The following is a 22,140-nucleotide window of genomic DNA, read 5'->3' as shown; positions in this document are numbered from 1 at the left end:
AGAGCAGCTCCACGCCGAGGGGAGGTTCAGTGATGGAAAACAACATGACATCATTATTAATACATTAGTCATCAAATGAGGAGCATGTAGAATTGTCTAAATGAGTGCGTTTTGGTTCGGTAGTTTAGAGGTTGGGAATATTATTGCATGTTTTTTTCAGAAACATATCAATTAATCAGGAAAGAGTTGTCAATTGTTTAGTGTCTATGAAATAACTTCAGGATCCCATGGGGCATCCAGGAATTGCACGAAGCCGAGCAAGTATAACGGTAATGGATGAGGTTATATAAGTATTGTATTTCATGTGTGAGTTTGGGGTTTACACTTTCTTGAGCCCATGTTAAATTATACAATTATTATTCACACAAATGTGCTGTTTTCTAGGTCCCACGGTCCGTCCAGGCTCAGAGAACAAGTGCACCTCTCGTCTCGTCCCAGTGGCGTATCTGAGCTCTAGACGGGAACCAGGAACTGCAGGTATGAGGAGCTGCTCTGTGATTGGAGGATGTCCGCTGAGCCGTGACGTCATCGTTGTGAACGGCCAAAATACCCGTATGTACTCTGAGCTTTCCAACCCGGTACTCGGTGGAAACATGTCGGGGAGGAGAGAGCCTTGCGGAGGAACTGCGTTTCTGAAACCTACACCGGAGACATAAACTGAACGTTAATCTGACGGTGGCGTTTTAATCGAGTTAACCGCTGGGGTTACGTTAGTGTTTCACGAGAGCGAATGGACGGATAAAAAGAGACAGACAGCCGGGGATCGAGCAGAAGGAAACAGCCGACTAGCAGGCGGTCGGGGCCGGGTAGAGAGGGAGGGAGAGGAAGAGAGAGGGACAGCGTGCTCAAAACAAGACGGGGTTGCTGCTCGGAAGGGGATGTTATCCGTACTGTCATATGGCAGACTGGTAGCCAGGGCTGTCCTGGGCGGACTCTCTCAGACGGACAGTCGGGACTACAGCCTGATCACCGCCAGCTATGGCTTCGGTAAAGACTTCCGAAAGGGGATCCTGAAGAAAGGGATGTGCTACGGAGACGACGCCTGCTTCATTGCGCAGAACAAGAACGCCGATGTTTTGGGTGAGCTAGTCGTCGTAAATAAACTCTTGAGTGGCTTGCACGTGCATGTCGGGACACCATCTGTACTCTGGTGACCTTCAGGTAGCACCCTGCACGTGTGCCGACCCCTCGGGTGAAAACACAACATCCCCCCACACTCCCTCCAGAAGCACAAACTGCGCGTGTGCCGTGTCGTGTGCGGGTTGTTTTGAGGTGAAACACCGGACGACCTTTCACCTAGTTGAGCTCCAGTGGAAGAATGCACGGCTGTAATGCAAGATATTAAACGCCTGAAACTAGGAGACGTAGATAAGCAAAAGTGGACAGGGCTGCAAAATACTGTATTCCAACGTCTCAGACTTTGCACGACAATGTCTTGCAAAGGTCAGAATGGTTGAGCATGGAGGCAGCCATGTTGCTACCCGCGTCAGTAGCCTGCTAGCTGAGCTGGGTGCGATGGCTTTGTCCTCTCGCCGCACAGCTGACCGGAGTAAACACAGACTGGTGCTCGACGAGCCGCGTGCCTTGGTGCAGGAGTACACTGCACGTTTCATAGGTTTCATGCAATGTACAGTCTTAAATGTTTAGGATGGAGATATGACGTCAAAGGAAAATTAGCTAGCTATGAGGGACAAAACCCCATTAGAGCTTCACGTCAGCAGATATGCTCAGAGGTTGTCAAATCTGTAGTAAACTATATCCATCGTGGCCATCGTGACGGTATCAAATAAAAAATATAAAGATTACTCCACCTCCCCCGCAGTTCAAAGAAAACATGTAACTACAGTCAAAGTGTGTCAAATGTTGCTCTCTTAGTGGAGATGTATGATCATATGCTTGCTAACCAGTGATGCACATGAACAAGCAATAATAAGGCAAAGTGTGCTTTAAAAATATGTTATAGCCTTTTATTATTATAAGAATGTCCTCCTTTTTCTACATCTGATTTTTTTTTTTTTTTTTTTAAACTCTCTAAAAATGAAATAGTAAACAAGAGGATGATGCAGAGCAGCATTTTAATTGAGGAATGCTTGCTCCTGAACTTTTTGGAGTCATCCAAGATTACCAAAATAGTTGCGGACTAATTTTCTGTCCATCAACTAATTGGTTAATCAACCAATCATTTCAGTTCTACAATGCCTTGAGACTGCTAGACATGCTGGTATTTGTTTGCAGACGGGTGAGCACCAAAACGACAACTAGATTGATGTATTCCTCTTTTGTTCATCAGGTGTCGCAGACGGCGTAGGTGGTTGGCGTGACTACGGTGTCGACCCGTCTCAGTTCTCCGCCACGTTAATGAGAACCTGTGAGCGACTGGTGAAGGAGGGACGCTTCACGCCCAGTAGCCCAGTGGGTATCCTGACCTCTGGCTACTTCGAGCTTCTACAGAACAAAGTACCCCTGTTGGGTGAGTACACACAGACGATGCACACACAGTCAGCGGTCCCCATGTGACCAGCAATACTGTGAGCAATGCATAACAAAGCCACAAGATGAGTCAAACTATGAGGGGTGGCCTTGCTTGGTACATATTACTCACGACAGAGCGTAGCTCCATTTAAATTGCATGTTTACTTTATTGTTCCACCCTGGCAGAAAAGTGCATTCAAATAATATATATGATTTACTTGTGTGCAGAATTTCAGCGTCACACAGTGTATTATTTTGTATGAGGGCTGTCGGTTATCAATGATTCAGGCTTACACAGCATCTTTTGAGTGATGTAAACTCTGTGAGATAACTAATTCCCTTAAATCAAACTGTATTTTTGAATGCTGCCATTAGGAACTTGAGACTCTGTGACCTTGTGGGGATAAACAGTTTTCCTTTTTCGCGGGCTGAACATTTGTGTTACATACCTCTGAGTCCTCTGAAAGGTCAATAATGACGCTGTAACTGACACTGCAGGAGGGTTGAACAGTTTTTAAAACCGCCCACATGACTAACATGTGACCAAGGTCACATTTCTTCTGAGACTCTGTATCTCTGCGTTACAGCGAGCACATGCCCTCTTGTCACGATGTTTGTAAAATGGCCTACTTTTATTTTGGGACGCTGTTAAAAGGTCTGTTCCAGACCTTCACTGCTCAAGGTTACTTGGACGGTTGGCACCTAAAACTGCAGTGACTGGGGATGTGGGACAGGCATGTTCCCTGATCTCTGTGTTTTCTTTTTTTCTCCCCTTTCACACTTGTGAATAGCATTTATAATCTAGACCAACCACTATGGATGCATTGAATTCATGAGGATGGTGCACACAGATTGAGTGATGGACTGATTCAGCATCATCCTCCCCAACGAGAAACACACAAATTCAGCCTGTGCTTCTTTTCTACCCGTCTGTCCTTAGTGGAAAAGAAATGTTTGCATTTTCACAACTACCATCACTTTCTTTTTCACTGATCTTTCGTCAACGTTTATCCAATATAATATCCATAACCTTATTCTTGCTTTTCTCTCCTTTGTAGGGAGCAGCACAGCCTGTATCGTGGTTCTGGATCGACAGAGTCACCGGCTACACACCTGCAACCTTGGTGACTCGGGCTTCCTGGTGGTTCGGGAAGGAGAGGTGGTCCACCGCTCAGATGAGCAGCAGCACTATTTCAACACGCCCTTCCAGCTGTCCATCGCGCCTCCTGGATCTGAAGGGGTGGTGCTCAGTGACAGGTCAGCGGCTCGGCAATGGATATACATGTGTGAATGAAATTTAAAATAAGATGATTAATTGTAAAGGCGAGACTAGTAGCTTTACAAGACGCTACACAGCAATCTTTATACAAGTTGGTCAGAGAAAGGTGAAAGTTATATTGTCCTTATTTGAACTTCAGTTGAGCTACTTCCTGCTTCAGATTTGAACCTCTGCACGTGCAGTAGTTGGATATGCATGCCTTTTGGCAGGGAAAATGTTTTGAAGACAAGTACGTTCACTTTTATTTTTGCTTCCAAGCATTTGTTTAAACATAGATGCAGTTGGAACTTTCAGACGGTGTTTGCAGGATAACAAATACTTGCTTTGGTGACACCCTACTGGCCAAACTAAGCACTGCCTCCCTTAACTACTTTATATTATGTTCTTAAATGGCCAGCATGGAAAATCCCCTCTTATCCTGTTTATAGTTTTTGTTTACATTTTAGGGATTTCTATAGGTAAACACAACATCATCCTTTATCATCACAGCTTCATCAAATACTTCACTTGTGAGCACAAGTCATGTGAACGTGAACATTTGTTTCGGGCCTGCCTCTCTTTTGAATTGGGCCGGTTCTGTCCACCATCGTGAGTCTCCACTTGGTTTGCCATGGAGTGTATTCCAGGCAAATAATTGGCAACCACACAGATCATTCTTTATAGATGATACCTTTTTTAAATTGTGTATCTTTTACTGCCTCTAGACAATTGCAGAAACTATGTCATTCCAGAATATGTCCCCAATAAGTAATATATTTTAAGACCAAAACATCATCTGCTTTTCAAGTCACCCATATACGGAAGGTGTCACAACTTGGTTCTGACAGTAGCAGCATTGTTAACAAGAGATAAACCTTGTGTAAACCCTTTAGGCATGTCTCAAGGTCCTGTTTTTAAAATGATTACCCCACCACTGGTTTAATCCTGTTCTTCTGGTGTGAAACATTGAGCTCTTCAACACGGAGACATTCTTTTTGAAGTACATTTATTTCTGTATGCGGTGCCACCTTAAAATAAAAAAATTCTCAAGATGAAGCATGAGCATAAGGTTAAAGGCTCTCAGTTAATAGTCTTGGGTATGGAGCCAGCAAGCAACAAGACCTCCTGCAAGGACACACTGGGCTGTCTGCTTTCTAAATCAACTGTCAGATTAAACGTGCTGTTAGAGTGACCTCTGACCTGCTTAATGCCATGTTTGGAAACTCTTGGCAGCAGCTCCGGTGCCGCATGCTCCCATTACACTCGTGACTGATCTTTCCGCGCCTGTCTGTTTCCTCCAGTCCCGAAGCAGCTGACAGCTCCTCGTTCGACGTGCAGCTCGGTGACATCATCCTGACGGCATCCGACGGCCTGTTTGACAACATGCCAGACTACATGATTCTTCAGGAGCTCAAAAAACTTAAGGTGTCGCTTCTTGAATATCCGTTTTATTCAGTCTTTCGCACATACTGCATCTGGTTGTAAGTGAACACATGTCATGTCTTCCAAATGTAAGGATTTTTTATCTTTTCAGACTTCCAACTATGACAGCATCCTGCAGACTGCACAGAGTATTGCAAAGCAAGCTCACGACCTTGCCTACGACCCCAATTATATGTCTCCTTTTGCACAGTTTGCCTGTGACAATGGTCTGAATGTACGAGGTAAATATACTGTGCTTCAGATGCTGTGTTTTGGGCATTACACATATTTGAAGTGGGTCTATTATTCTAAAATATGATGATGGACCATGTAATTATTGTATATGATTGTACATTTAATAATAGGATATATGTTACAAATATTATTTGGCTGCATGTGCAGCACATATCCTCACACTCTTTTGTCTTTCTGTGCAGGAGGGAAGCCAGATGATATCACGGTGCTGCTGTCCATTGTGGCCGAATATACAGACTGAAAGTGTGTGTGTGTGCGCGTGTGCGTGCGTGCGTGCGCTTCTCTGGGGCCGATCTTCTCTTCCTGTCTGCCTGAGTCTTCCACCTGCCGCCCTCCCCAAAAATGCACTGCATCCTGTGGGCTGACAGGGGAGGCCCAACAACACGACACACACTCCTTGCTGCCGGCCCGACGTCCACCTGTGTAATTTTTTTTTTTTTAGTTTTCTTCCTCTGTTTTTGTTTTGCTGCTTGAACGGTTGAGGGGAAGCAGGCAGCTAGGACAGTTCATGTTGACCATGATGCAGGAGGAGCAGAGTACGAAAGGCTGAGGTATGCCTTTCAGTCTCATTGTGTGGCATAAACACTTTTTTGGTGATGGGACTGACAGTCAAGGACAGGGTTTTAAAACCTGGTCGCCCTCATGTAAAAAGTGTTGATATAAGAGGAGCAGGCGACGGTTCTTGGGAGAATAGTGATAGAGTTGACTTTTAAACCAGGCTAGCTGTCTCTGTTGTTCCAGTTGTTAATCTGTTCCCTGCTGTAAATGTGTTTTGAACAAAGCGTATAGATGGACTGAGGAAGCTGAATGAGGGATTGGATGGGAGTTATTAGAGAATGGGATTTAATAGTTGGGATTTAATAGTTGGGTTTCAGTGTTGTGAGTTTGGGAATGTGAACGATGGAGAGCCAACTAGTAATTGCGCAGATGAAAGAAACCTGCAAAGGGAAACCATAACACTTAGAGCTTACATGTGAACGTTAATACGTTTTTGTCACTTTGCTGGGGATTTGTTGTAAATATTTTTGTGTTTTTCGGGCTTGGTTCTGGCCTTTCTGTTGTCTTTGCCTTGGTTGTTAAAGCAAAGAGCTATTTCATTACTATCGTGGATGATGTACACAGGAATTCATAAATAATTTTTCTTGTATAGATGTTAATCTTGAAGTGAGTTTTATCAATCCCACACTTCCACTCACTGTTTTGAACAAGAAGAGAGATCGATTGCTGCAACAGTGGTAGGAAGGATGGTGAAGTGTGTGAGAGTGAGGTATACATGTCCAAAGTCGTTATTGGAATGTGCGGTGTATTTTAATGTTATTATGCGTTATCACACAAAGCTGAAGCTGGCATCTGGGAATGCTTAGAATTGCAAAAAAATAGGTCAGAGCACGAGTTTAAAGGAAAAGATGTATTTTTGTATTATTTAGTTTTAAAAGTAAGAGTTTAGAGTGTTTGCTGACATGAAATATGTGTGATCGATGACAGATCCAGCTATCTTAATGAGAATCCGGTACGTGTGTGTGTAAATCCTTTTTTATTTTCAGTTCCTTATTTCCCTTTTTAACTGTGTTTGCTGCTTCTCTTTTGTAATTCAGATGTCTGTATATGAATTGACATGATTCCTATGAACATGGTCATTGTGTGTGTGTGTGTGTGTGTGTGTGTGTGTGTGTGTGTGTGTGTGTGTGTGTGTGTGTGTGTGTGTTGCATCAAATGGTATTAATCAATGACACTGATAATACTGTTCTGCTCCTGATAGTCTGCCCCTTTTGTCTAACAGCTCAAACGAAGTGGTTTGGACAGTGTCTTTGGTGCAGGTGCACAAAGACACATTTTCTTTGTGTATGTCATACACAACGCTTTGTTGTTACAAACATCAGACGGCAATACTGTAAATTCCTTGTGCTCTGAATCTTGTGTGATGGAGGTGTTGGTGGAAACGTTCAGTGGGGCATTCAAATGTCTTTTCTATGCCTAAAGTTGTTTTTATCAGAGCAAAAGCTGCATTATATTGTGGGGTTTAAGTTATATGTGACTGGTTGCAACAATGTATAAGACAGGTTTATTAAACCAAAGAAGGAAAGCCATATATACACATAATGGACATTATTATTATTATTATTAGAATAGTATCTGTCTGCACTGCTCATTTTTTTTGCATGGTTTCTGTTTAAGCTATTGCCACCATTTACAATGTTTTTTTTTTCTTCCCCCACAGTTGTCTTCTGTTATCTTAGTGGTTTATAAATGGTGTGTAAAGGTTCTGAACTTGTATTTACTTCAAAGATGCCCTATACTTGATAGAGATGTAACCCATATGCAGAAGGAGAGGTGGTGAGATGGGTAATGGTGCTGTGAACTAACAGTATGGGGGTGAGAACAGTTTCAGCCTTAACGAATAGCTAGACCTGTAATCAAGAGGCCTTTCCTGTCATTGCAAGCTTGTGATGTCTCCGTCATGTGTTCGATGTAAATGAGGGTCTGCCCCCGTCTTTCTCTCCCGTGAAGTTGTACTCAAAGGTGCTTCTGCCGTCTGTATGGTATGATTGTCCTCTTTTCAGCAAGCGATGTTTGTGTGTGTGTGTGAAAGATACACCTATGTCTACAGTGTAACAATGCAGGTCTAATTGATGTAAATATGTTTTAAAATATGTACAATATTTAAATAAAGAATCTAGTATTTATACTAAATATGCTTGAATTGTTTCTTGACGCCGTTGCATGTTTCATCTTTAGGGACAAATGTGCTGTTCACAAAAGATGCATCCAATCTTAAAGTGATTGACAGCTCTGATTAAGCACATTGTTACGGTATAGTCCAATGTGGTTGAGACAATCTATGGAAACCCAAAAATAAAAACATTAAAAAGGGGTTGAGATTCCCCCTTATACTAAAACAAAAAAAAAAAACTTCCTGGATCTTAATTTTTTCAGCGTTGTAAATGGGCTGTACTAACGGTAAACCTTATAACATTTTCTATATGATTGCTACACTACTGCAAATATTTTAAAATACACTTGCCACTTTGATAATACACTTTTAGGGTAGTTATTAGTTTACCTTTTTTTGTAAATTAAAAATACACATTGTATTGTCATGTTATTGCACTGTGCTTTTTGTTTTTGTTTATTGTTATGCTCCTTTAACCATGCCAAATTCCTTGTATGTGTAACGTACTTGGCAATAAACAGGGATTCGTATTAAAGCCAAACTACTCTGACATCCAGCATTAAAGTCCTATCAAAGTGCATTGCACTGTGAGGTTGTCACCAGTAGGTGGCAGTGTAGAGTTACCACACCGTGGATGTTGTGTTTACTCATCTGTTCCACTTCCTGTCGCCAGCAGCTCACCCACTTTCTTGCTGACAGCAGATCAGATGTGTTTGAAGTCAGCTGACAGTTGTGTGATGCTAGTAGGTTAGCTTTCGAGCTAGCGAGCCGACACTGCGCTGATTTAGTGTTTATCGAAACGGCTGCATTTGTCTCGACCAGCTGTGTTCCTGGACATCGAGTATGTGACTGAAGCGAACGGCTCGACTAGAAACTAGAGGACGCGGTTTATATTTAAAGGGTTTTGCAGCCGAAGCGCGAGCGACCACAGGCGGCTAAGCTCACCAACCAACGGGCGTCTTCATGGAGAGCTTTGACGCGTCGGCTAAGCTTTCCAGAGGAGGGAGCCTCGGTCATGTGAACACACTGTAGGCCGGCGGCTCGGGCTGAGCTCAGTGCTGATTCAATGGAAAACACGGAGCAGGGCAATGGACTGAAGAAGGAGAAGCTGACAGGCGACGGGAGAGGATCCGACCCGGAGATGAACGGCGGGGTCCGCGGGGAGAAACCGGTGGACAAGTACGGCTTCACAGGAGGAGCCCAGCAGCACTGCGGACAGGCGTAAGTGAGGCTTAATGCTTCCTAGATTGTCTTGTGTTCGTTGATGTGTCCTGCCTCCTTTCCTCCTCGCACGAAGTAAAGACAGGTGAAGGTGAACTCAAGGCTTCAGATAGCTGTTGGGAGACTCTGACACGTGTCTGTGTATAGATGCATGCTGTCAATTCACTTAGTTAAGGAGAACAAATATATTATGCAAAGTAAATAATTGGTTTATTACCCAAATGTTTAGCTGAATTTCTTTAAGCAAATGTATGTCTACTTGTGACCTTGCGGCCTTTTCCCAGTTTAGATAACAAAATGAACATGATCTCTTTATTTTCCAACTGCTAATGTTGTCAATAAACGTGTGAGCATCCCAGACTGGGAACCACTAACATAGACCGATATAATGCCATATAAATGAGTCCGTAGTCCTCGTTCATATGTCTTTTCTCATCTTCCGTCTGTCACCGAGCAGAGAGACCAAATTACCACATTACAGTGTGCTGATCTGGCTTCCACTAATTATGTTTTTTTGGGTACTCAATGGGCTGGCAGATACCTACGTCTCTGACCTTTTTAAACCGTCATATTTCCAATAGTTCTCTGAAGTCCTCTGACCCAAAGCTGCTGACTGTTTCTGGGTCCAGGTTTATGTGATATTCTGGCGCCTAGGTTTTATTCTTAATCATTTGGACCGACACAATGTCCTCCTGTGTTCTCTTTATCTGTCTGATTTGCATAGCTGATTTTGACCAAATAGTGACACTGGAAGAACCAGGCAGCTCAGGCTCATTACCTGTCCTAAAACATTTGGTGGTTGTGTTCTGATTTGAAGGCATAAAGAAAACTATCCTAATCATAGTACTGTAGACTCATTAGAGCAGCCAAGTCACTGTTGTATCTAATAGAGAATAGTGATAGACAATTTGTGAACTCTCTGTAGTGTTTCTATGCAAAAGCATAAATTTGATTGCCAAATTCACCAGGCATGTTTTTCGTGGGTCAGGACGTGAAAGTGTGTGCATAACAATATGACAGAGCCCATGTTCGATAAGCTTGTAGTGAAGTGAGCTATGGATAATGTGGTTTTGTGTAGGAGGTTGTAGGGAACTGAACTAGAGGAAAGTTCTCCCACGACTTCCTGTTTTCCTTGTACTTCGCTGCCGATGGTAAGTGTGTAACCGTTTGGTCGGAGGTTAGGTTTCCTGTGTGGACAAGGAGGAGATGAGCCGCTGTCCCGCCCTCTCCGAAGACAGGATTCCCCTGTCATAAGTACAGGGAGGTGACACAGCCATTGTCTATTTGTGGAAACATATTTGGTCTGCTTATATCTTGTGACATTGTCTCCCATCTCAACAGTGCTGAAGAAATCCCCACTGAGGTGCTGAGGCAACGCGAGGCAAAATGGCTGGAGATGCTCAACAGCTGGGACAAGTGGATGGCCAAAAAACACAAGAAGGTGTGCTTCATGAGCTGTACATTTAATCTGACTGAATGTTCACTCCTTTTGTTCTTTGTAAAGTAAATGTGTACTTTGCAGAAGTTCATCCATGGGCATGGTTCCTGTGGCGGCAGTTTTGAAATGGACTTAACAAAACTTTGATCACTCCATTATCATGACAGTTTTTGATGATCATGTTGCAGTCAGTTGCAGGTTGTACTGTCTTCCAATGTCTGTGGTCCTTTCTCCTGGGCTTTCTTTCTATTGCTTTCTGCAGGCTCTTGAGTAACTATGCATGTGTTGAATTGCAGATGAAGGAGCGCTGTCAGAAGGGGGTCCCTCCATCCCTGCGTGGCCGGGCCTGGCTCTACCTCACGGGGGGCAAAGTGAGAAGGGAGCAAAACCAGGGAAAATTCCAGGTCAGTCGTATGTTTGTGATCCCTACTGACTTCAAACAAAAATATTTTTTGTGCTTTACAACATGTACATATATTCTTAATTTGATTGTCAAGCATATACATCACTGACAACTCGTACAAACACTCCTGGAGAGGAGCTGGACTCTCAAGTCTTATAAGTTCACTGAGGCTTTGACTTCCAGAATTGCCTGCATTATCCAATTGCTCATAAAAAGTGGATTGTGGGGAAAAAAAGCTGACAATTATGTGTTTTTAGGAACTGGACAATCAGCCAGGAGATCCTAAATGGGTAGATGTTATCGAGAGGGACCTCCATCGACAGTTCCCCTTCCATGAAATGTTTGCAGCGAGAGGAGGTCATGGGTAAGCACTGCCATTTAAAGGCCTCTCGTGATGCCCATTGTTGTGTTAATGTGGCCGAAGATAGTTTCTTAATATAATTTTACACATGTTCATATATTCAGGCAGCAAGACCTGCTCCGCGTGTTGAAGGCTTATACTCTGCATCGCCCTGAAGAGGGTTACTGTCAGGCTCAGGCTCCCATCGCTGCTGTACTCCTGATGCATATGCCAGCAGAGGTAAACACACATTCAACAATATATCACTGTATAATAGTTACACATACATAATAATCATAATGTTTTTTTTTCTTTTTCATTTCACATTTTACCATAATAAAAGCCTCCTCTTCTTTCCTTTCTTTGTCATAGGATGCATTCTGGGTTCTTGTCCAGATTTGTGAGAAATACCTTCCTGGATACTACAGTGCAGGGCTGGTAAGGGACCTGACAGACTGACTGTCACATAAACAAAAGAGGACTTTGCTATCATAAGACAAGCTTGTGAACATCAACATGTAACAGGATTACATATTAACAGTGCTCAGTATGTCAATTATTATCTATCTGAACCCTATAGCACAATAATTACTTGCCTATAAATATTGCTAAAAGAAAGGAACCTATTGTCTATTGTAAGCAAAAAAAGCACTCAATACATTAGCTATGGCCAAGATTTATTGGCCACATAGATTCAACCTGCATTTAATATTCTTGAAAGCACCAAATGTTTAACGAGCCAAACGGAAGTTTTAAAGGTAACACAGTTAGTTAACTTCCGTTTTTAGTGTCAGTACATTTAATATGTGGCTGGTGTGGGTGTTAGATATCTCCAACTTGACACTAATATGCTAACGGCTTAATAACATGAGGTGGTGACCGGGCTACAAGGTCAAGATAATCAGAAAATAAGATTAATCTTTTCCCCCCCCTCCGCCCCCACAGGAGGCGATCCAGCTGGACGGGGAAATCCTGTACGCTCTGCTGCGGCGGGTGTCTCCGGTGGCCCACCGTCACCTGAAGAAGCACAAGATGGAGCCCATCCTGTACATGACCGAGTGGTTCATGTGCGCCTTCTCTCGAACTCTGCCGTGGGCCTCGGTGCTTCGAGTCTGGGACATGTTCCTTTGTGAAGGTGAGATCCTACACTGATAAAACAATTACTGGTATATTATTCACGGCGCATGAAAGAAATATGATTTCAAAGTGGTTTCCCCTGATCTCACAAGTCACCTTCACACGGATTAAGTGAAAAAAATACTTTTATACATTAATGAATAATTAATGAAGTATCGTTTTAGAGGTAAATACACAATAACTGTATTACATTTTTATCCAGGCCAGTCAATTGCATATTATCCTTCTGTTTAATTTGAGCTGTAAAACACCAGATCATGATTACCTTTTAGAGCAACAAGGCACATGTTGAAGACATGAAGTCTCCTCTTGTTTAAGTTTGGGATAATGACTACAACAATATATATGAAATAGTTCACCACACTGTAATTGTTGCATCCAAATTCCAGTGGCAACAGCACAGTTATCCATCTCAATGAATTAGTCTGCAGCCGCTATGTGCAGCTCTCAGATAGTCCCTCTATTAAGATATAAGTGTCGTCTGCTGCTCTAGCTGCACGTTGTCTGATGTGATGCTCTTCTCAGGAGTAAAAATCCTTTTTCGAGTGGGCCTGGTTCTCCTAAAGTCCATGTTGGGATCCCAAGAGAAACTGAAGGCCTCTCAAGGTCTCTATGAAACAATGGAGCTGCTCCGAGCTATACAGCCACAGTATATGCAAGAAGCCTTCCTCGTGCAGGAGGTACAGTAAACTCTGTGTTACCCACTTTATTGTTTTGACCCAGTCCCTACTGTAAAGGCCGTCTTTCTCTCTGACTTTGCCCTCCTGTGGTTGTGCTTACGGCCTTGTTGAAAGATTAACCCATAATGTGCTGGAATACTTTTACCTCTAAGCCCAGGCATCACTCACATGTGATTCACGCTCGTTCTCCCTTCTGCGTTTCAGATTATTGAGTTAATGGTTTCTGAGAAAGACATTGAAAAGGAGCACCACGCTCAGCTTCGGCGCTGGAAGGAGACTCATGGAGATCTACACTGCAAGTCTCCTCCCAGGATCCACGGCGCCAAGGCCATCATGGCTGCCGAGCCGCCCAGTCGACAGGACCTGAGACAGAGGCCCACCATCATTGTGAAGTCTCCCTTGGCTCCCCAGACAGATGGTGAGAGAGCAGAGGTAGCCAAGGAGAATGGAAAGACTAAAGCGGAACACCAGAAAACAATCACACCGCCACAGGAGACTGTTAATCCTTACTCTCCTCCCAGTGACCCCTCACCTCTCCTCAATCACATGACTGTAAAAGCGTCCAAAGAGAGTCTGAGCAGTGCAGAGCACGACACGTACCTGTAGCAGGGTAAGTGTCACCCGTTTACTAACATAAACCATCCTACACTACCTTTAGTAACTTAATCGTCACTTTTCAATCAATTCAATGAAAGACAAACCTTTCCATGAATGAATGTGTCTGCGGTAGTCGTGACTGTGACAGGTTTTTTAGGAAAATGGCTATTTTTGCAATGAAGAAAAGAAATCACATTATCAAAACTGTCAAAAATGTCGTTGCTCAGATTACTAAACAGTCTCTGTAATCCTCAACACATGTTTGGGTGTCATTTCATGTATACAGGTTTTCTATTTACTGTTCTTTTCACTACAGTCGTAGACATTGAGCATTAAAGAATAAGGAACTCATAAATGACTGAACATGTGGGCATATACACTGTTAACAGCTACTGCTGCTAATTACCTCTTTTTAAATTGACCTCCTAGATTCTTTCCTTTTGTTATAAATGAAGTCTGATTTTGTCTCAGTGGATGAGGTCTTTTCTAGAGCACTTTACCTTTTATAGTCTTTGCCTCTATGGCAGTCACTACGTTGCCAATGCCAACGCAGAGATTTGTATTCGTCCCACTTTGATAGACACAGTTTATCAGTGTGTCTGTTAGGCGCGGTCTCTTTTGACTGCTATGCTGCACTCAGCGGTTTGTCTTTGCTGGTGTTGAACACTTGAGGGCGCCCTGACATTACCTCACAGCCACCGCCGTGACCAGCAGTCGTCTTTGCGAGAGCAAACACCGACACAATGAAGGAAGAAGTGTGAAAGGACATTTTGTGCCACTAAGCCAAAGATCTGTAATGCATATTTTTACAATATATTTTGTCCAAGCTGATCAATCATACTGTGATACAGTACAGGATTTGGAGAGGATCCGGTTTATATTCATGTTGTGACTGAGAAATTATAAAATGCCATTTTGAAGAACTTTTATTTATTTTATTTTTTTTTACAATCATGCCTCAAGGTTTGTGGGTCCTTAGACGTCAAGATATCTAATGTTACTATAAAAGACAAAAAAAACATTAGTCCCGGTCCAAACACTTTTTCTTTTTTTTTTTACATCTTAAACCAGGAAATCCCACTGAAATGTGCTGCAAAGCCTGGTGTTGACAACATAACAAACTAATTATGAAGTACAATTTTAATCTTTATCAGTTCTTTTCTACTGGCATTATTTAGCTAAGAATGGAAGTTAAACACTGGGTCGCTTTGCCATTTGAAATCTATGACATTATTTTCACTACTATGTTGTGTAAAAAATAAATGAAACTATCAAAAACAAAAAAATGGGAGCTATAAAAGGTAGAAGTCAAGGGAACCATACATCTTTGACAATTACCAAATCTTATGTGTTGATCCTAATTGTATCTGAGATGTTTCAATGAAGAAATTGTTTGAAACACTTTTGGTGAATTCAGAAACAATCAATATTTTTCTCCCAGTCCAGGAAATTCCTTTATTAGCAGTTTCATGTGTAACTGCACCTCGGATTATTTGCTGTTAAGGTTCATAATGTAACATCGTTGTTTCATAATTTAAAATCGTTGTGGGTATATGTTGATTTTGAAGGCTGTGGATATTTTTTGGAAGTATATGCTACGGGTTTTTTTTCTGTCTTTTAGGAACTACTGTTTCCTTGCCATGTCTGCTGAAGCTTTTACTATTTAGATACAAGATGTTTTAATCTGTAGACTGAACATTTATCACATTGAACCAGCATGCAGGCCAGCAGGAGCTTTCTATACTGTCATGTAGATGGTGCCACTGAGCTTCATCCGGGGATTAAAATCATTCTGTGGGATACAGGATATATACTGTAAAATACTGTACGTTGATTATTTTTACAAACATTCTGTTTCAGTGTCCATCAAAAATATAAATCAGGGATGTTAAGCAGCTCCTTATTCCTACTAATTGCAACTATAAAGATTAAAGAGAACATTTATGTAAATGTACTACGTTATCCTGCTGTTTTCATTGGTATATAGGACTTTATCATGCATCTGTTTGCTTATTTGCTTTTAAATAATCTCTTCATATCAAGCTGTTTTATGCCAAATTACATTTTAAATCAATAAAACTTTAAACTCTTAGCTTATGCAAATATGTCATGTTTTTCCATTTTATTGAAACATCAAATTCCACTTCTTTTGCCTTCGTTTAATATGAAACAAAGAAAATGAGACACAGATTGGTCTGAACAAGCAGGATTTCAATACACCCTGTGTTATCATTCAGCGCACTCACACCCGCCCGCCCTCACCCACGCAGCAGCACACTTCCTTGGACACCTGTTTCTCCGGCTCTTTCAGCTCTTTGAGGAATTTGCATCTCAAATAGGGCTGATTCCCACAGTACCATCCAGAGCGCCTCGCCCAGCCATTTGCCTTTGGTCTCTGAATGGAGTCTTCTGCATGCATATAGGCCTTTTTCTTCTTCTTCTTCTTCTTCCTCGACAAGGTTCGGCCACAGTCCAAGAACATGACAGCTAAGAGCTCTCTCCTCTACATGTCAATTTACCAAACCAGTAAAACCGCCACGCTGTTTCAATTACATTAAGTACGAGGCCTGTCCTTTTGGATATAAATCCATTACTACTGTCAGTGGAATTATTTTGGTCTTCTTATTACGTCTCCATACTTATACCCATTTTAAGTAGAGATAATACACTTTATGGCAAAGATCACAACCAATTATCAGATGAGATGTTTGTGATTTTTCATCGTCACATTCCCGCCTTCACAGTGGCCGTTTCTATTTCTGTGAAGGACTTTGTGTGTCACTTGTCTGAGGATGCATGTCATCATCTCTTTTGTGCCTTTCGCTGTCTGTCAACAATGTCAGCTTCTCACCCCAACTCCACCCTTCACCTCGATCCAACCCCACCCTACCGGACCCCACCTGTCTGTCTCCCTCTGTGCTGGTGCTCACTGGCATTCAGGAGAGCGGAGCCGAGACCAGAGCGGGTGTAATGGGAGACTGGCTAGTCTGCAGAGGAGGTGGAGACGTGACCCAGACGTTTCCCTTTAACCGCTCTCTCAGAAAAGAGCAGAGGAGTGTTTATGTAGCACAATAGCGTGTTGCCGGGGGAGTGTTGTATACAAGAATATCATGGTGCGCTCTCTCACAAGATTGAGGGGATTTCTCCCAGTTTGGAGCGGCCATTTCTCCCAGTCGGTGTGTCGGCCGAGGCCACGCTCAGACTGAAAATAGGTCTGTGGTAAAATAAAACACAAGGAGCCATGTTGGTGTGGAAGTGTTGCTACTAGTACTGGTGAATATGATCCAGGCAGTCCAGTTTGAGTGATACACTCTGTCTGTGAGCTTTAGGCAAGGCAAGGCAAGTTTATTTGTATAGCACATTTCAACAACAAGGCGATTCAAAGTGCTTCACATAAAACCATTAAAAGCATCAAAACATAATGCAGATTTAAAAACAGTTAAGAAAACATTAAAACAGTCAAAAAACAAAATAAAAGTAGAAAAAGCAACTTAAAAAATAAAAGTTGAATAAAAGTTGCAGTGCAGTTTAAGAAATAAAATGCAGTAGTGAGATGCAGTAATTGAATCTGGTTCAGTTAAAGGCAGCAGCAAACAGAAAAGTCTTCAATGTGGACTTAAAGGAGCTGAGGGTCTCAGCAGACCTGCAGCTTTCAGGGACCTTGTTCCAGATATGTGGAGCAGAAAAGCTTTAAGACTCATCAGACGCAGAAACCCGACACAGCAGTTTATAGTACTCTGAGACGGGGGTTTAAAAATCTAGAACGAAACAATCATTTTATCTTCCATCCCGACGATTGCAAGGTTTGCATTACAAAGTAATCTACCAGGTAAGTTTGTTGTGGAATGACATTGCATTATATTGCAGGAAAAATTGACCAAGCTTCTGGGTGACACAATGGGGGTTTTCTCAACTCATTGCATCTCTCTCCCTCTCTTCCTGTCATCTCTCCACTATGACTAGCTAAAGACATGGTATATCCTCAAAATATCGAACCGTTTAACCGTTTAACTGCTTTCTGAGAAAGTGTTACTGTTGGACAACATTCCTGGCTGAGGACAAAAGAAGACAGAGTACCGGGAGACGGACTTAAATGATACTTCCTATGTTCACATGGCTGCTAGGGTCTTCATGCCGCACAATCTCCGCACTCGTGTTTTAGTTTCTCATATTTCATTTGTTCAACCGTATCCAAAGTGCATGCACTGAATGTGTGTAAGCAGATACCCCATTCATGTGATGGCTGTTTATACACTGTAACTGTTTATGGGGGGACGGGTGAGTATAGTGAGGTGGAAGATCTCCTGAGAGCATATGTGTGAAGCGTCTGGGAGATTAAAGTCTGGCTTCATGAGCTGTAAAGCTCCTATAAAGCTTTTGGGTAACAACGACTGAGGGTCTGCACCTTTATCCCCGGGCTGCCATCCCCCAGCGTGCCCTCTGCCCAAAGAAGGATTAAAAGGGGTAGAGGTCAGGGGCACAAAACAAAAAACACTACTGTGACCCGTTGATAATGGTCTGAATGGTTCAATTGGATTGCATCTGCCATGCCTTTTCTGCAGATTTTGATTATATGCATGATGTGACTTTCGTCTAATACAATATAATGCAATAAATGTGTTTGTCTATAGGTAAAATAGTATAAAATTCTGTTGTCTGTACCCTGTATATGTGAGTGAACAAAGGACTGAGACCTCACTGTTGCTCCTATTTGGGACTTTTCTATGTTTTTGGTAAGGCTTTGATGAAAAGTTTCAAGTAGCGGACCTGCACGTGTGTGACAGGAAACAGAATCTGAGTGGAAGGTGTCGGAGGTCAGACAGATGCTCGTTCAAAGGACAGTGGGCAGGACGTGTGTGTCTTTTTTATGGCTCTCCTCGGGTTAACAGTAGCTGGATCTCTAATGATCTCAGATCCATCTGGGCTTTTGACACTGGGTTATGATTCGTATTGAAACGCCGGGGATCCCCTTCATCTCCTTTTACATTACGGTCCAAGCTGAATAATGAATCGCCATAATGACTTAATTATAGCTAATGCTTAGCAACTTCAGATCCACGTCCAAGTTATTGGTTCTGTGAAAGGGTCATTTTCTGTTTTAAAAAGTAGCTAAATTGAATGCGGGCCTGAAGGCCATTGATTCTGCTCGCACTGAAATGTTACTTCTTAAAATATGTGTACATACTCTTTGGCTTGAGCTATACAATGCAATAGATGGAGTTATGTCCGGTGCTCGGTGCCTTAAACGTTGTGTGAACTTTTGTCTCTTGTAGTTTTAAGTCTGTGCAAAAGTAAACAGTTTCCTTATTTTCACAACGAGTCCTTCCTTTCATTTAAAGACGTGGACAAAGTCTTACTTTTAGTTGTATTCTCTATGTGGATTACTCCAAGTCTGAATTTGGGTTTTGGGCAGCTAGTTTTTCCTGTTTGCATCTGATCCAGAATACTACAGATAATCTTCTTGCTTTTTTCCACTTGATTTCAGTATGTTTGAAGTTGCGAGGCTCCTGGTTACACATCATACAACCACCAGACCTATCAGGTTTTCTGTTTTAGGGACCTTGTTGTGACCTCTGAACTGCTGAACTGCCTTTTTATCGCCTGTCCAACTACAACCACTATTGACTCTTTCAACTTTCTGCAAATGACTTGCTTTTATTTTGGAGGATTCTTGATATGTCTTTGTGTTTCAATTCACATGTTTGTATAGGTGTATTTGCAGAATCAAATATGAAATTGTGCACATCTCCAAATCTTCAAACGAATATTGTGTGCATGATAGTAGCTAGGATTAATGGAGACAAAAACCTAGCTCTCACAAATAAAGGTTATATATATATATGTATATATATATATATATATATATATATATACATATATATATATATATATATATATATATATATATATTATTCATCAGCACAAAACTGAGCAGGGCCTCAAAACATTTCAAAAATTCCCATTACAGCAATTTATTTGCGGTTAAACCATTTGGGATTTAACATATGATTCCAGTAGTTGAGGATATTTACTCAGTGTATGTTTAACACAATTAAATTGTAAATCAGACACCCAACTAATATCTTCACAGAATAAAGAAAATGTTTTTAAAACCTCATTTGTTGGTAATAAAAGAAGAAGAAATGTCCTGTGACTTATTATGAATGGCGCTGCTGTCTTCAAGGTTTTTTGTGGCCTTGCAACATTGATCTGACATTGTTTGTGCTGCATGTTTATCTCTTCGCCGGGGATGTTTGTTAGCTTGGTGATTCTGTGTTGGTGTGTTTGACCTAATCTGTATTGATTTGAAGTCACTTCCTGCCATTGTTGTGTCACATCCCTGCTGTCTCCTCTCTTCCTGTCCATCAAGTCCCCTCTCTCCCCGCCAAGGAAGCCGGTGGCTGCGAGAGGATACACAGGAGGGGTGGGGGCATTGGTGCGAGCGTACGTGTGTGTGTGTGTGTGTGTGTGTGTGTGTTTGTGAGTGAGTGAGTGTGTGTGTGTGAGTGTGTGCGTGTGCATGTGCATGTGTGAGAGAGAGTAAGTGAGCTCTGCCCTGATAAACCTGGGCCAGACCTGTCTGGGTCCGACTGATATTGATGGTGAGCAGGAGACGCATAAGCAGCCTGGCATAACAGGGAGAGAAACAGACGGATAATAAAACCCCAAAAAATGTGGGGGGTTTCTGCCCATTGTGAAATATATTAAGCTTAGAATCAAACCGCGATCTTGTGCATGCCATGCCTGCAGGAGAGCTCCACAGATACTGAGCCTCAAGGTTTCCGGCAAAAATAAATAGTTAAGGATCATGTGGATTATTTCAACTTGGATCACCGTCTGAAACAAAATAGCCAGAACCTTATTTTTGCATTAATTGTGTGTGTTTTTGTGTGTGTGTTCTTGAGGGAGAGAGAGAGAGATTTAAGAGATGTGTGACTTAACGCACATCAGCAAATGACCTCATAACCTGTTATAATTGAGAGTAATGACAAAAGCATATGGGCGTCAAGACCTTTGGTTTGAGGTTACAATAGCTTATTGTATTGCGTCCAGCGGAGTCATGGGTGTTACATAGTGTGTGTGAACTTGTTGGATTGTGGAGTGTGTTCTATGCATGTGTGTACGTGTGTGTACTTCTCTCAGCCTCGAAACTAAACTGGAGGCTTGTATTTCAAAACTTCTGTGATGTTCGGACAGCCATAAAAATCTATAAAACAGTTCATGTTACATGTGAAGGATAAAAGACTTTATAAATCCTGCAGTGCATTTTAGAATAGTTCACACAGTTTCTAGACTACGTCCTGTACTCCGACCATCACTGTTTCACAGGATTTTTTGTGAATGTATTATGAAAGATATGCAGTCTTAGATCCAGGAGGAGGAGAGCAGGGAAGTTTCTCGCATGCGGGACATTCCTCACAGGAAGTGGGAAATGCGGGTTTTCCTTCAGTGTTCTGGTGTTTAAACAGCAGTGAGGCTCGAGATAAATGGTTTGGCCCATCCTATTTATTTATTAAAAGTTGTGCAATAAAGGCAATGAGTATGTGGCATGTATATTTGTTTGAAAAACATTGCACTCAATTTGTGGAAACTATAACAAGTTCTGAGCATTGGATTTGTAATTTGCTGTTTTTTGTCCCATTCATACATGGGGGAGAGGGATTAACAAAATATTATGTAAACCTTTATGATGTAATATAATGCAAACAACCACTAAGTATGGCCTTAAAATGACCATGACATAAATGAGCATACATAGAAAATGTTGGGTTTTCTTAGCTAAAGCCTTACTTAGTAGTTTGTGGTGGCTAACTTTAGCAAACATTAACTAAATGCATATATTTATTTTAGGAAAAAACTCCATGCGAGCAGCGTTGTGAGGCTGTACTTTAAGCTGCTCATGTCAGCATGCTTACAGTGACAATACTAGCATGTTAATGCTAAGCAGACATATTGTTTTCTATGTTAAGCAGGCTCACACTAACTAACCGAGAGGACCTCGTCTGGTACTGGAAATAAGAGCACGCTTATAACTCCAAAGTCTAGTGCATTAAAACAACAAGAACCTACGAAACACGGCCAGTTTATAATTACAGTGAATGAGACCTCTGTACATCCATCAGCCTCTTCTCATCTCTAGTTTAAGTTTAGCATGTCGTATGTAATTTTCATTTACCTCGGTAGACTCATCACCCAACTAAAAAAACACTTTATTGGTCCTTATCCTGTGTCAGACAGGAAGTGGA

The 22,140-nt window shown here is 42.0% G+C and overlaps 2 protein-coding genes across 2 annotated transcripts; both read left to right on the top strand.

Moving 5' to 3' along the window:
• The first annotated feature begins 833 nt into the window (after positions 1-833).
• Positions 834-8,092, top strand: LOC306751917 (protein phosphatase PTC7 homolog). The gene is made up of 6 exons (XM_079235576.1): positions 834-1,080; positions 2,291-2,470; positions 3,531-3,729; positions 5,032-5,155; positions 5,265-5,394; positions 5,590-8,092. Exons 1-6 carry the CDS (start codon positions 879-881, stop codon positions 5,646-5,648), a joined length of 894 nt encoding a protein of 297 aa, XP_079091702.1. The 5' UTR covers positions 834-878; the 3' UTR covers positions 5,649-8,092.
• A 1,105-nt stretch (positions 8,093-9,197) lies between these two features.
• On the top strand, positions 9,198-13,903 carry LOC306751916 (TBC1 domain family member 10A-like; the record flags this gene model as incomplete). Its single annotated transcript, XM_079235575.1, has 9 exons — positions 9,198-9,299; positions 10,641-10,740; positions 11,034-11,141; positions 11,398-11,504; positions 11,606-11,720; positions 11,853-11,918; positions 12,426-12,615; positions 13,143-13,297; positions 13,502-13,903. Exons 1-9 carry the CDS (start codon positions 9,220-9,222, stop codon positions 13,901-13,903), a joined length of 1,323 nt encoding a protein of 440 aa, XP_079091701.1. The 5' UTR covers positions 9,198-9,219.
• Positions 13,904-22,140: the final 8,237 nt, after the last annotated feature.

This window comes from Taurulus bubalis, assembly GCF_910589615.1.
Source record: "Taurulus bubalis genome assembly, chromosome: 19".
In the NCBI taxonomy this organism is placed as follows: Eukaryota; Metazoa; Chordata; class Actinopteri; order Perciformes; family Cottidae; genus Taurulus; species Taurulus bubalis.
This window is presented reverse-complemented; position numbering and strand designations above follow the sequence as displayed.